This window comes from Candoia aspera, chromosome 3, assembly GCF_035149785.1.
Source record: "Candoia aspera isolate rCanAsp1 chromosome 3, rCanAsp1.hap2, whole genome shotgun sequence".
Taxonomy (NCBI): domain Eukaryota; kingdom Metazoa; phylum Chordata; class Lepidosauria; order Squamata; family Boidae; genus Candoia; species Candoia aspera.
Genome location: NC_086155.1, coordinates 46,857,057 through 46,871,794, shown reverse-complemented (window position 1 = coordinate 46,871,794; position 14,738 = coordinate 46,857,057). Strand labels below are relative to the sequence as shown.

The 14,738-nt window shown below is 38.4% G+C and overlaps 2 protein-coding genes across 3 annotated transcripts in view; one reads left to right on the top strand and one right to left on the bottom strand.

Moving 5' to 3' along the window:
• ATP2B4 (ATPase plasma membrane Ca2+ transporting 4) overlaps positions 1-6,982 on the top strand; it is a 167,973-nt gene extending 160,991 nt beyond the window's left edge. For both annotated transcript variants that reach the window (XM_063297549.1, XM_063297551.1), the window contains one exon: positions 1,736-6,982. In XM_063297549.1, coding sequence (XP_063153619.1) covers positions 1,736-2,041 — 306 coding nt within the window. In that variant the 3' untranslated portion in view covers positions 2,042-6,982. The remainder of the gene's footprint in view (positions 1-1,735) is intronic.
• The window catches only part of GOLT1A (golgi transport 1A), a 321,971-nt gene that overhangs the window by 81,964 nt on the left and 225,269 nt on the right, over positions 1-14,738 (bottom strand). The window lies entirely within an intron of this gene.

Here is a 14,738-nt window from a genome sequence, read left to right as displayed (position 1 = left end):
AACTGTGGCTGGTAGGCAAGGGAGCTGTAGAAGGAAAGCAGTGAATAGGATAGGCATTAAGTATTGTCCTTCTACTATCACCAGCGTTACCCCTTCATGTGTTTTTCAGAGAAGCATTAGCAACTAATATTTGGATACATAAGGCATTCAGGTAATACATAAATGCAGCAAGAGAAAGAAATCCCATTGTGTCCCTTTAAAATGCCATTTTCAGAATACTGTGGAGTCCTTTAGATAAATTAATGTAATTATGTATGTTATACTGCTGGATTGCCATAAGAGATTGAAAATGCTGTGCAAATTTGTTCCCAGCTACCTACCTGCCTACTTCTGAGAACTGAAGATGGCTTTGGAGAAGGCTTTTAAGTGTTGATACCACTGTATTTGTCATTATGAATAATTGGATATAGAAAAGATTTTTTTTCTATAAATATGCCTAAACAGTTATTTGAATCTGGGCTTCATTAGACCGTTTTTGTTCGTTTTAGCTCATCTGTGCATAAAATGTGGATTGCATTAAGATGCACTATTTTAATTTGCTTTGGGGATCATGATTTGTATACAAGTCTCAGTGGGGTGTTGATAGCGTTACCTATATTTAATGTGTGTATATAGTTAAACTGAGCTATCGCAAGCTTTGATCATCACTGTTCCTGTTTGATGTGTTGATTTGTTTGGGTGAGCATGATTTTCACAGCAACATGACTCATCATGCAGAGGGAAGATGTCTGAATCCCAGGATCAATAATGCCTTTTTGTTCTGCATACGTGACTTACATTATTTCTGTGACCGAAGAAACTGTGATCAAAACAGGAAACAGAAGGACAGAAATATCTTTAAATCTGAGTCAGGGACTATCAAAATAACCAAAGAATTATTAAGAGCATGGGATTGTGCTCCATTTCCCTCTTCCCTTAATTGCTAATCTGATTGTTGAAAAAAAGCAGTTGGGAACTGTAGGGTGACTTGGGACAGTTGCCTTCCTCTTCCCTTTGAACCTCATTGTCACCAGCGAAGAGAAGCGATGGGCTCTTTCACAGAGCAGCTGTGAGTGCTTGGCATCCCCACCAAAAAAGCTCACTATTAACTGCTCTTGGAAATGACTGGCCAGTTTCCAAACACAAGAGCTCCTAGCTTGGACTTCAGTTTAATAGCCTCCTTACTACTGCATGCTCACTGAGATACCATTCTGCTTGGGTTTGCTGCAGCACCTGGTCGTGACCATTTTTGTGTGCAACACATTTCAGCCAATTAATCTTTATAGGTTTGAGAATTAAAAAATGGCACCATCTCTTCCCACCCCAATTTTGCCTTGAAGCAAATCTGCACTTTGAGAATGTGTATGTTTTAATTGTTTTTGAGCTGCTCCATATGGATATTTTTGTTGAAGAACAACTGTGCTTTGAATGTCCATGCATTTCAAAATTACTGTGTTAGAAATGTGACATGTCTTTTCTTGCAGCTCCTGAAGCCTTCTCATAGTTGGTTGCCCCATCACATATACAGTGCCTGACTTTTGACTGTTGTGGTTATCCTGGTTCTTCATAGACACTCTTTTATATTGATCTTATTTTTTTTTTTTGGTTCAAAACTACTAGTATTGCAGCTTCTGTTGTTTTTGTTACACTTGTTGCATTCTTCCTCCCCCTGAAATCCTTAAAGACTCCCTATTGCTATCACTCACTTTTGTGTTTGCTTGTTTTTGTTTTCATCCCTCATCCTTCCATGGTATAGATCAAAGTGGTGAATGCGTTCCGTAGCTCCCTGTATGAAGGCCTCGAGAAACCCGAATCCAGAAGCTCCATTCATAACTTCATGACTCATCCAGAGTTCATCCTCGAGGAAGACGAGCCTCAGACCCCATTCCTCGATGGCACTGATGAAGACTTGGAAGCTGAAGAACTTAAAAAGCAAAGTGAGGAGAGCCCAGGGGAGTCCTCACCCCTTAACACAAATAACAATGCAATGGACAGCAATATAGCTGAGGACACCATGCCAGAGCCAGAAAGCCCTTTACACAGCTTGGAAACATCAGTTTGATCTCTGAACTTTGACCCTCCTGCTTCCCCTTTCTCTAGGCAACATAGGCACCAATATCTGACCGTATACTGCAGCTACATTGGCCACTTTCCTCTCTATCCTCTTTATGATTTCTTGGCTGCAGGAATCATGTTACCACCTGGGTAGAGTTGGATTTTCAAGCAAATTGTTTGGCAGAGGTACCTCCCTCATGAACTCACCAGTATGATCATCATCTTCTCAAGTTGGGTACCACATGTCGGTAGTAGTGATTTTTCTTCTTGCTCAAGTTACATGCTTAAATAGAGAAACTCTAGATTCCCTGTAAAAGTTTGACGTATAGCATCTGTGGCACAGTTATGAGATACCTCCTTAATTTTTGTTTATGGAATCAGAATCCCAGATGCTTTTATATGCCTTGGGAAGATGGCAATGAGTGTCATGGGAATGTTATTAAAGGGGAGGGGGGTGATCTGAGTAAGGAGCTGGGTATGAAAGTGAACCCAGTCTGCTACAGAGTGGGGTGGGGGAAGAAATAGTATCTGTCATTTTACCATTTTGTTTCTTTACCTCTTTGTTTCCAGGTTAGTATCAGTCACAAAAGATGAGGAGGAATATAATCAGTTTTAAAATACATTTTTTTAAAAGAAATAAGGCTAAGTCACAAGGAGATACCACAGTACCATATGTTCTGAGAGAATTAAATGTTAAGGAAATACGGTTTTTAATGAAAAGTAACTCTTGGGATTTCAGAGGAAATTATTTTGGGACTCTGTGTTACCTGACGTATGTAAGATGTTTACGTATTGCGTATTATTTGGTTGGGATTTTGTCATTTTGAATATCAGGTGAATATGTCATCAGTAAGGTAAACATCCCAACCTCTTTGATTCCAAATAAGATGGGACATGTTTGGCCTTGTAACATTTGCTCAATTTTCATTTGGATGATTAGAGAGAAGGAGCCAGTTCTTTGGAGAGTGCAAGATAAAAAGGCCACCTTTAATAAGAAGCTGTCCGTTCTTGCAGTTTCTCTTGCATTTTGAATGCTGAAGAGTGAAAAAGTAACAGGAAAAAGTTTTGGGCACAAATACATACACAGAATGCTTTTGTGTGTGGAAAATGCAAATGAATCCATTCTGTACATTTGGGACATACTGTGTAGTATTGTGGCACAAAGCACTTTCCTCAGTTGGTAAGAATGAGATTCTCCCCGTTTCTTGTTAGGAGAGGCTTTCCCTTTCTTTGCACCTTGTGTTGCAAGGATGCTTATCGGTCTCATCTTGATACAACTGCAGTATTAAGATGCTGATCTGATGGGAGGTCACTGTTTCAGCCTTGCAGGTCACAGCTGTATGGGATGTCCTGCTGAAACTGCTTATGCTGCACTTCTGCAAGAGAAGTGGGGCATCCAAACGTGCACTGATTTGGCCTCACATCTCAGTTCACAGTGCTTTCCCTGGAAAGTGCTACCTGGAAGCAAAGAGAACCAAACTGTTCCTCTTCCTCTTGAAGGTTTTATTGTCTGGCCACCATCCCAGAATTCAAGCGTCTGAGGCTTTTTGCTGGGGGTGGCACTTTATTGTTTTTTCCTTTCCTTTGGAAGAACGCACAGCAGAAACTCCTGTGCCCTGTCTAAGCACTGCCCAAAGCCCTGCCTGTCCCATAGGAGTCCAGTTCTTTGCCAAGAGATAAGTGTTCCTTAAGCAAAGACAAAACTAACCAAGAAGAAAAGTGAATTGTCTCTCTTTATTCAACCTTTAAGCGCAGATCCTTTTACCTGATTGGTTGGTCACTGAATTTCATCCTGAGTTCAAAGTAGACTGATGAAGATTCCTTTTCCATAGCTGTTCTTTGCAGGGCTGCTATCAAGAGGACTTAAATGCTAGGCTCAGCAAACTGCCATTATCTGAAAAATGCCCACGATCCACCCTCTGAATTGCAGATAAGGCCCCACGTCATTCTCTCACGCCTTCCTTCCGGATACCTCCACTTCAATCCTTTCATCTGAACTGTATACATTGGGAGGACTGTAGGGAGGGGAACTGCCATTCCTTGTTGTGTAACCTATCCGATAAGGGGGAGGGCACCCCTTTTCATTTCATTTCATTCTGTTCAAAACATTGCATTGCTTCGAGGGTCATTTTTCTATTTTAAATACTTGCAAAAACAAAGGGGGGTGTTAGGCACCTGCGTGACTATTTGTGAAATATTTGGGGGAGGGGATACTGATTTTATTTTTATGTTTGGGTGTTTTTTTTAATTCAAACATGTTTTGGAAGAAGAAGAAACTCACTCCAAATATCTGTAATTGACAGATTGCAGTGAGGAATCTGGCCTACATTTTTATCCATCTTTTCCCTTTTTTCCGTCTAGTTTCCTCAGGGGACAGGGGATAATTATATAAATATTATGCAAAAAATATATAGTTTTCTTTAGATCAGAAACATATATTTTTAAGTCAGCCATATGTATTTTGTTTAAAAGAAACAAAGCTGTGAGTTACGTAACTGCAGTGGAATGTAGTCCCGTGGCTGGCAGTGGAAAATGAATGTTTGGTCAGACTCTTGTCAGCTTCCTTTCTCCGAACAGCCATCTTTGTAATAAAGTCAGTTGTGTTATGCAAAAATGTTTTTTATATAAATTATGTTGATATGGCAGGTTGCTTAAAATATAAGTGTTTTACTGTGCATATATTTTTAAATGTAAAATAGTTGAGTTTTTCCTAATTTAGTTTCAGTTATAAAACTGGCTGCAGTTGACTGGCTGAAATTATTCAGGACCTGTAGAGCACGTGGCCACGAGACAGGACTTTATATGAAAGCGAGGAGCCTCAGTTTGCAGAGTCACGGATGTGCCCCCTCGCCCATCGGCCGCCTTGCTGGTTCAGCTAATGCTCTCGATCATCTGCTTGGGGAAAGGGAGGGATTTCTTTTCAGTTAAATCCCTCCTCCTGTTAAAATAGTTGAACAGCTCTGTCCAAAGTTGACTGCATCAGCCATCTGAGAAAAGACAAGTAAACCCAGTCCAGCAAAGATCAGCTCTTCAGTACAGAGTGCACACCTTATTTTATGTTACGTTGTTTTATTTTTACCCTATGCAGCGTTCTTCTGGATGTATCTGGCATCCAAATAAAGCAGTCCCTACACACAAGCCTACTTATAAGTGTAGTCTATCCTTGCTGGATGGGAATGATGTTAGGTTGTAATTTCTTACAACAGTAAGTATACTGTTAGGAACAAAATTATCTTTGTAGGAAGCAAATGATAATGGGAGGGAGAAATAATTCAAGGTTGTGCCATGCCAGATGGAAGACGGGGTAGTATCCTCCTATGTATGTTGTTATGCTTTGGGATGATTTATTGATTAAAAAAATGAAATGGACCCTGGACTAGTTTTTCATCCAGTGCTCAATAGTAGGAATATATTCTTTTTGTTAAATAAATTGGCAGATTAGTACCAAAGACATTACATCATTTCCTATGTGCAGTGAAAAATATCCATTTTCAGGAGTTAAAATTGTGCAATTGGTTATTTTTATTCTATTGCACAGGGATCTGGTTTAATTTTTAAAAGTTTTGTGCAATAAGTTTTAGGAAAATACTACTTTAAAAGGCATTTCCAAGAGGAAAACAAATCTAACTGTAATTTTAGCCATGGGCAATTGTGAACACAGATTTATACAGTAACCTTGTTTTCTGGTAACATTTGAACAGTGGTATAAATCTCTAAATGAATGTTCGTTTAGCTCTTGACCTACAGACCAACACAAGCACCCATTATAATGGGGCTGCAAGCAAGTCCATTAAAGTTCTCCAATAATTCCAATTCAGTGGCCACATTTCAAGAAAAGTGTTTTTAACGGATCAGAATCTGCTGACCACTGCCTAGTTCAGCATTTTTTTCTGACCCACCATACCTCTTGATGAGATTACAGCAATTGTTGGGATGGTTATAGATCTAAGAACAGACACAGCTTTGAAGAGTACAGGAAGGTGATGACAGCTTCCAGATGTGTCATGGAAGTCTTTCATGAATAAGCTTCTGCTCAGAAGGTCACCAAACACTATACGAGGGTCTTCTTGATGAAGGACTCTTGGACATCTAGCTCTACCACTAAAGAGAGGAAATCAGTAGAACTCTCACTCCAGTCCATGATGCTTTTAGAATTGCTTCAATATTACAGCCAATATAGCTGCACCCTAATACTCTATCCTACTTACTTTTTGGTTGTGCTTTGTAGCTGGCAATATTCCTATTAACCAAAAACAAAGGAGTCCAGTCTACAGATTCATGTGCCCTTTAAACCCATGGCTAAGACTACTTCTTCAGGTTTTTTTCTGCCCTTAAATAAATACATATACAGTATTAACATAAATATTGTATATATATTTATTTAAATCTTTTCAAAAGCATGCATATAAGAATTGTAAGTTTCCCCTTTTTCAATAAACAGTATAACAAGCAATGGTATTTTTGTATTAAAAGAAAAAGACAAAACAAAAGACTGAATATTATATGGTATGCATGACAAAATGGTTTCCAAAAAAAAAAAAAAAAAGTGTGGTTTCAAAGCAATTATGTACCCTGGTGTGTTTGCCATATTCTAGAGTCCAGCTTAAAGTGCACCTGATCTGTAATAGCATTTTGATATTATTTAATCGCTATGTACAATGTTTTGCATGTATTTATAAGGTTCTTGGGATTTTTTTTTCTTTTTAGTTTGGGAAAGAATAAAGAGAGGGATGGGGTTGGAATGATTGACAATGAGCTTTTCCTGTAATATTTGAAACTTTAAATATAGATAATGCTCTGATTGGAAACAGTATGAGGAAATTAAGCTAATCTGTAAGGTGCAACAGAAGGGGAAAGGGACATTGTTTTGAACTAATAAAGCTTGTTTCGCTGTTAAGCAGAATCAATGCACGAGTGCATTGAGAGAATAAACTGTGCCCACATGTGATTGTGATGTCTTCAATATGTGTCCCACCAGTTTATAAAGTCACTGATCATCTACTGAAGCTGCAATAATATGAATTATTGTAAAAGACTAGCTTGGACCAAATTCATAGTGTGTAAACTATACATTTTTTAAACAGTTGGCATGATTTTTTTAGTAACTAAGGTGAGTAATTGCACAAAACATTCTGTGCCAGTTTTGCCATCTCTGAGTAAGGTCCAGAAAAAGCTATCAAATACTAGCCAAGGCTAAGGATCCGTGCCAATGACACATGCAGAAATTCAAATGAATATTTTAATGAGGAAAAGGCAGAATGCTTTGCAATTCTAAATTTAGATTTAAAATATTGCCAGTTTATATGTTATACTTTTAGCATGAACTCTTTCAATGGCTGAACGTGTTCTTGTATCTGGCAATGTATTATGTGAATATATAACCTTATATGCAGGGTGGGTATAGATTATTAAAAGAAGTACTTAGTGAACATTACCATGGTTTTTATTATTCTGTTGCACAATGTGGTTATATTGAGACAAAGCTTCAATGTGATACTTGCTAAAAGTGTAATGTTTATATGAGATCTTCATATTTTGGTTAAAAGGGTCTTTAGAAAAAGCTTTCATTCAATGAAAAATTAATTCCTGGATGAAGCATCCTTAATGTGAAGAATTTGAAGCTGTGTTACAGGAAAAGACACCGTTTGGTTGTATAGATGGTCCGGGCTGAACAGTTCCATTGTCTCTTACTCATGTAGAGGACAGACAGTTTGATGCCACAGTGCATGGGGGTAACGTTTGATTAGGAATTCACTCTGGATCAGTAGTGTAGTTCTACAGGAGAAGCAGCTAAAAATAAGGCCAAGTTTTAAAGCATAGTTTAAATAATTAAAATGTTAAAGATAATAAGGAAGGACATAAAGAATAAAGACAAAATCCAGTGTGTGTAATGTACATACAAGAAGAAGGGAATTCTCATGGAGGAGCAGCATAAATGAGAAAATTAAGATTCAGTGCACTTGGAAGAACTAACCCTCCACCCCCCCATCAATCATTTTGTCCAGATTGATAACACATTAGAAACTTTTTTATTTTAAAAAATTGTTAAGTTTCATTCAAATTAAAGGACAGGTTATGATTTTAAAAAGTACCATTTGCACAGCCAAAAGGACTACAAATAGTCATAATAATAGCCTAGCAAGGGAACTTGGGATCCTTTAAAATATGAACAAGATTTGTTGCTTCTGTACTGAATATGGGAAACCATAATCCTTCCCAAGACTTTAGCGGTTACTATCTGACAAACCTCTTGAGTTTTAGCCTTACTCCCAAGTTTCTTTGTGGTTTTATTTAAATGACATATTGTGTGAAAAAACATTTGCCTATGTAGATATTCATGAGGCTCTTTTCATAAGGAAAAGTCTGGAAGGCAAGACTGGGATAACCCAGCACACCAGTTGCTTCCTGACACCACACACTTAGGTGTATATACTGCTTTTGGTAGAATCTTGTACAGTTTGGTTTGAGAGGCCTAGGCTGCCCTTTAAGGCAAACCAGCATGATTTAAAAAATAAATGGTCAAATGAATCGGATAGCATAACACAGAAGTCCACTCTTTGAAACCAGCAAAGCATTTCTGAAATTGAGAAATTATTGGTAGAAATTGCAAACCTTTCTAGGGATTTCAAGAAGACTGAGTTTCTTCTCACTTATTTTTTTTAATATATCAATTTCTGATAAACCCTGAATGAAACACACCCTTGCTAAAGTATAGTGTGGCATATGAGTCACCAAAGTCATCTTTGCTTCCAAAAACGTCAAGTGAATTTAAAGATGAGGTCATTCAAACTGGCTGCATTGCTAGGCATTCCTTGGTGCCTTTTCTGTGCTGCCATATCAAACACCAAATCAAAATTCACATGACCATCTGTTATCCGTGGTCAGTGTGCTCTGTGGTTATTTGTTTCTATGTCATCTGTGCTCCTTTACATGCCATAGTTTTATTAGATGCAAAAGCTGCCATTTTTGTGCCTTTCAACCAGCCCACCACTGCCTAGGTATGCTGCTCTGCCTTCTGCAGAATTGGTAACGCTAGCAATTACTGTTTCCTAAAGTCAACTCTGCACGGTAGAAAATTACATCAAGATGTTAGGGTCCCAACCAATCCTAGTAATACTGTATTTGGACTCAGAGAGAGATCCAAAAGAGATAAAAATGGATGTACTCTTGAGTAACTCCACTTGGATAAATGGGTATATACTAATCACCCTTTGAATTTTACACATTCAGTAGTGTTATAGATACAGTAGCTTTACCTGTATCATTCTATTTTGCTCTACAGATGTGAAAGTTTCCTGCCATTTACCAGAGCCTTCTATATTGGTAGAGGCACTGTGAAATTACTGTTCCGAAAATATCAGATCTCTAAATTACAGGAAGAGCCTCCAACAGCTGGTGCAAGCAATTTCTGTCCTTGGTGAGGCTGATGATTAGGACAGAGTTGCTGCTCCTCTTCCCCTCCTGCCTTGTGTAGATGCCATTTATTCCCAATTCCCTGAAGAGTGCTGTTGAAAAATAAAATATGTACAGATGCGGATAGTTCACAAATACACATCTATTTTAAAAGACATGCCTTTGAATCCATTAAATAAACTCTAAAATATTAATTTAAAAAATCCTGTGTGAGCTGGTTTTGAAAAGCAGTAAGTAAAATGCAGGAGTAAGACAAGAGATCTAAGGAGACATCTAGCAATAGTAAGAAAATATCCAAATCAAATTAGATGCTGCTAATCTGCTTTTTTTTAGTTAATTGGTTTCAGCAGACGAAATCTAATCTGCATCCAATTAAGTAAAGCTGCAATATCTTGCACTGACCTTAGTGTTGTGTGTTTCTCTTGATCTTCATTGTTGCAGAATCATTCTCTGTCCATTGAGAAAACAAAATGGTTGTTTCTTGTTTATTTTTTGTCTAATTTGTTAGCTGCTTTTGGGCCTTGCCATTACCTAAACTCAGCTTTCCAACCTGTTTCACTTACTGGCTGATGTGAATTTTTAGAAAATGGTATTGTAATGGCTTGTTCAGGCCATTAATTTGCCTACTTTTAAACAAAAATTGGATCAAGCAGATCACTGCACTGCCTCAATTTGTGACATGAATGAATGAATAGTAATAATTAAGAATAAAGGTGAAACTGAGCAAAGCCTCAATAGATATCAGTGCCAAGTATTTGCTGCCTCTGTCCTTGATGTCTGTCACTGTCATTTGTTCCTGCACAGTGTGTCACTGACAAATCCAGACTGAACTTGTGAGGCCATCCATTCATGGGCAAGCATTTTTTAATATTGTAAATAAAAATATACAAAAAATGAGGCCCATTTCTTTCTCACTTCCTGGTATGTTCCTGGTTTCTGGATGTTCCAAGCCATCTGCTTTGGTGGTAGAAGGATTCCCACTGACTCCATGTGGCTGATTCTCCTCTTTATCTCCTTGTTCCGAAGATGTGGATATTTGTGGTTCACAGTTTGGGGGGGCAGGGATCTCGTTCCTGCTTTCAGGATGGTGCTTTATGTGTCTGGTATGTCTTTTCAAAATGTTTTTTTCTTCAACCTTTCCTTCAGGTGTATTAGACTTCAGTTGGCTCTACTTACTAGATGGGCTCATAAGGAATCCCTTTTATATTGGATTGTTCTTTATCTTTCCTGCTAAAAGACAAGAAAAGATTATTTACTAGATGGGGTTATTAGAAGAGCATTCAAAAAGATCCAGTGCAAATGGTTTTGGAACCGAGCAGCTATTTGGCCTCATTGCCAAAACCAAGTACATAACTAGTTGCTCTGACTTTCCCCTTTCAAACTTGAGCTCCCAGAATTCTACACAATGGTCATACTAGCTGGGAATTTTGAGGATTGAAGTCCACAAATCAGGAGCGGAGGTATGCTAGAGGAAAAATCTGTCCAATATTTCTTATACAATGCCAGGATTACTTGAAGCAGTATTTGGAGAGGGGTTGGGTGTCTGGATAAATCACTCAGTGGAAGGTCACAGTCAATGCACACACACACTGAAGCAGCACAAAATGGAGGATGTATCAACAAAGTGGAAATACTTCCATGCTGTCAACATATTCTTACAATGTGGGAAAGGGGCCTTCAAATGTTGTTATGTATAGAACTCCAAGAGAGAACAGACTTTGAGTTAATCAGGAAGAGCTATGCCTATGAAAGTGTTGGACTTAATGAGCCAGGTGACCCCTTCCATCAACAATACAACTGGAGGGTGTTCCCACACAGGCTGACAATCTGGGGAATTGGAAAACCTTTCTCTCGCAACAGCAGAAGAGGGAGCCTGGCCACAGGGCAGAAATTAGTTTAGTCTATGCAGCTGTCTTGTGACATGCTTACAGTGCCTGGGAGTCTCTGCAGTGCCATGAATCTAATTTGCCTAGTATATTTGTGGTCTTAATCTGGCCACAATTAAATTGGATTCAGTGGTGAAGTGAACAACTGCCTAAAGTCTACTCTGCCGACACTAGTAGGGTTTTTAAATATGCCCTTGAAATTAGCTCAACTTGCCGTGGCTGAACTTCTGTTTCTTCTGCCCTGTAAATTGTGAAAGAGGCACCTCTATGTCTGGGTGACTGTATGGTCTGGGTGACTGTATGTGCCTCACATCCCTTCACTGAATATTATGGCCTGTAATTCAAGAAGTAATTCAAGCATTGGTAATTTGAATAGGCTTTTTGGCATGGATCTTTGAGTACAAGAAAGGAAACCAGCTTTGTTGGCCACGCAGCTTCTGTGAGACTGGCCATCCTGCCTTGTGCTTCCTAGCCTAGGTAGAAACATGAGATGAATCGGAAGTTTCAGACACAAAAGTTCCCAAATTTAAACCCATCTGTATTCTGTCAAATGTAGAACTGTTGCTATTCTGTGTAACCTACCTAGCCAAGCACAGGTTGAAGCCTTTTCCCCAATTTGTGCTGTGACAAATACTTGGGATGAGACAGGCTAGACATTTGATCTAAATTTGATTTCAGTTCCTTGTTGAATGTAACAATCCTAATCTAACTGAAATAATACTTTTTAAAGCTACTTTCAAAAGCTTATTAAGATTGTAACCAGATTTCAAGAAGCCACAAAAGATACTGTGACAACAAATGAAATACCCAGATTTTCCCAATGGAAAGCTTTTTCTGAATTAACCTCCCCTGATTTGCAAGTTACTTAATAGGATCATGCAAATTATTTGAAAGAAGTTTTATTCATAGCATCACTTTGGATCTAAAATAATTCTAGTCCTCTGAGGGGAAGCATTGTTAAATGGCTTCAGTCTACAAAAATCAGAAGAAACATTCTGGATGCTAGTAATGAACCCATTCCCCCAATATATAGCCTTTTGAAGTTGTAACAGCATTATCCATGCAAGAGATACCTTGGGGAAATCTAAGTTCACAGCATGTGACTTTCCCATGCACACACCAAATCTTAGCTACAGCTTCCAGAAGCACACCAAAAATTATAGGTTGAGTTGTAGTTTTAGGACATATACTGTAGGTAGTCTTTGGTTAACTACGATAATTGGGATCAGGAACTTTGTTGCTAAGCGATGCAGTTGTAAAGTGCAACATTGTGTGACCACACTGACTTACGATGGCAGTTCTGCCAGTTCCAGCTGTCATTATTAAGTGTATCCCACACAGTCATTAGGCGCAATGTTGCATGATCACCATTTGCGACTTCCTGCTGGTATCCCGTTGACTGACTGTTGGAAGCTAGCAGTGAAGGTCTGCAGGGACATGGTGATGGCCACAACTTTGAGGACTGGTTGTAAGTCTCCTCAGTCAGCACTGTTGTAACTTTGGTCGCTGAATGAAAGGTGGTCAGCCAAGGGCTATCTGTATATGGAATCATCCAACACACCTGCAGCTTGGTTCTGGCTCCATGTCTTCCAATGCTTGCCCCCCAAGCATGTCACTTAAAGGCTAAGCACTCCTCTGGTATACAGGAATACAGATTATCTTTTGAAAAACCATCTCGGGTTGAGTTTGTTCAGTGGACCATTGGGCAAAAAGACAGTGAAAGGACATGGAGTATAGTGAGGTGCTTGCAACCTGTACAGGATTGTTCCATACAACGGGAGCTCACACTGAAATGAAACAGTTGTAACTGGCTGCAAAACTCTGTGTCTGTAACATGAAAGATACGTTTGCAAGACTATGGAATAATCAAATTTGCATTCCTGATGCTAGAGAAGTTGAATAGTTAATAGTTCAATTAAAAACCATACCAAATTAAGATATAAAAGCAGGCCAAAGATTACCCAAGTGCATTTGTTTTAACCAGTGGCTAGAAAAATCTTAGGTGCTTATCAAAGAAAATGTCACATAAACATTTTTGTCTACATCATGGCAATTAAAGGGATGTTCCTGTTATTTGAATAATCTCATCATTTGCCTGAACATAATTTGGAAATGCTACTTTCTCCCCCATCTGGTTTATAGGCGAAGGTTGTAACCCATTGGTACAAAATCCCATCCTGTTACTCAAGATGCTGAAGTGCCACTTCACACGAATAGTATTAAATTTTAAAATAAATAGTCAAATCCTTGAATTGCCTTTTTTTTCTTCACCCAGGCATCTACTACATAGTGTGAAAATATAAGGTGGGGATTGGGGTTAATGGAAATGAACAGCACTCCAAAGAATCTTTATGGAATATCTGACACAAACCAAGACAGCACCAGAGTTTTGGCCTTGAGAGATTCCTGTTAAGCGATGCAAGCTGGCCTCACAAGGAAGTCAAGAGAAGGGCATAATGCTCTATCCTAGTAGACTTAATTGCCTTTCCAATTTTACAGAGTTTAAAGGAGTCTGGTTTTTTATGCTTGGATTCTGGAATTTCTCCCCGGTTGTCTCCTCAAGACTTGAAATTCCTCTTCGAAACATGCCTTTTCTGTGAAGCTTTTGGGGAAAAGGCATGAAATCTCAGCACCACCGTGTAGCTTATTCTAACCATATATTCTTAAACCGCATTTTCTTCTTACTTATCTCTGCCTCTATTCCTCTTCCCAAGTTTTCCCTGTATCAAATTCTCAGTTCTAAACTTGGAGGAAGTGCTCTTGTATTCTCTAGGGAGAATAAAATATACGTCATATAAAGGAGTTGTAGGGCCAGGACTTTTGTAGATTAGGTTAACGATGAAGATATTAAAGTTATGCAAATATAGTTGCATATAAAATACTGTAATTTTCCATAGCAAGCACCTTAAAGTTAAAAATAGATTAACAAGGATCTGTGACAGTAAGTCTCAAAGAATACCATCAAGATAGCTATTGCATCGTAAAGTTTAATACCCGCAGAATAAAATTATCACAGGACACATTTGGGTGTTTTTGTTACTACAACCCCATTGCTATATTTATAACACTGTGACAGTAAACGTTAAACCCTGATTAACAAATTGTTGTGTTCACATAACAAGGTATGTCCAAACATGATTTAAGGTGGTGACCAACTTCATACAATACACTACAGCAATGCCTGATTTCCCACATGTTAAACCATAATCCACCCAATCCTAGTTAAGCCTACTCTGGCTAGGTTCCACTAAATTCTTATACTCTGTACCACCATATAGGAATAACAACAACAACAACAAATTTCTTCCATTAGCTTTATTTAAAACAGAAATACTTCATTTTGCTGAACTGCTTAAACATCTGATTCAGATACAATGATTTAAATAGAAAGATGTACAGAAAAAA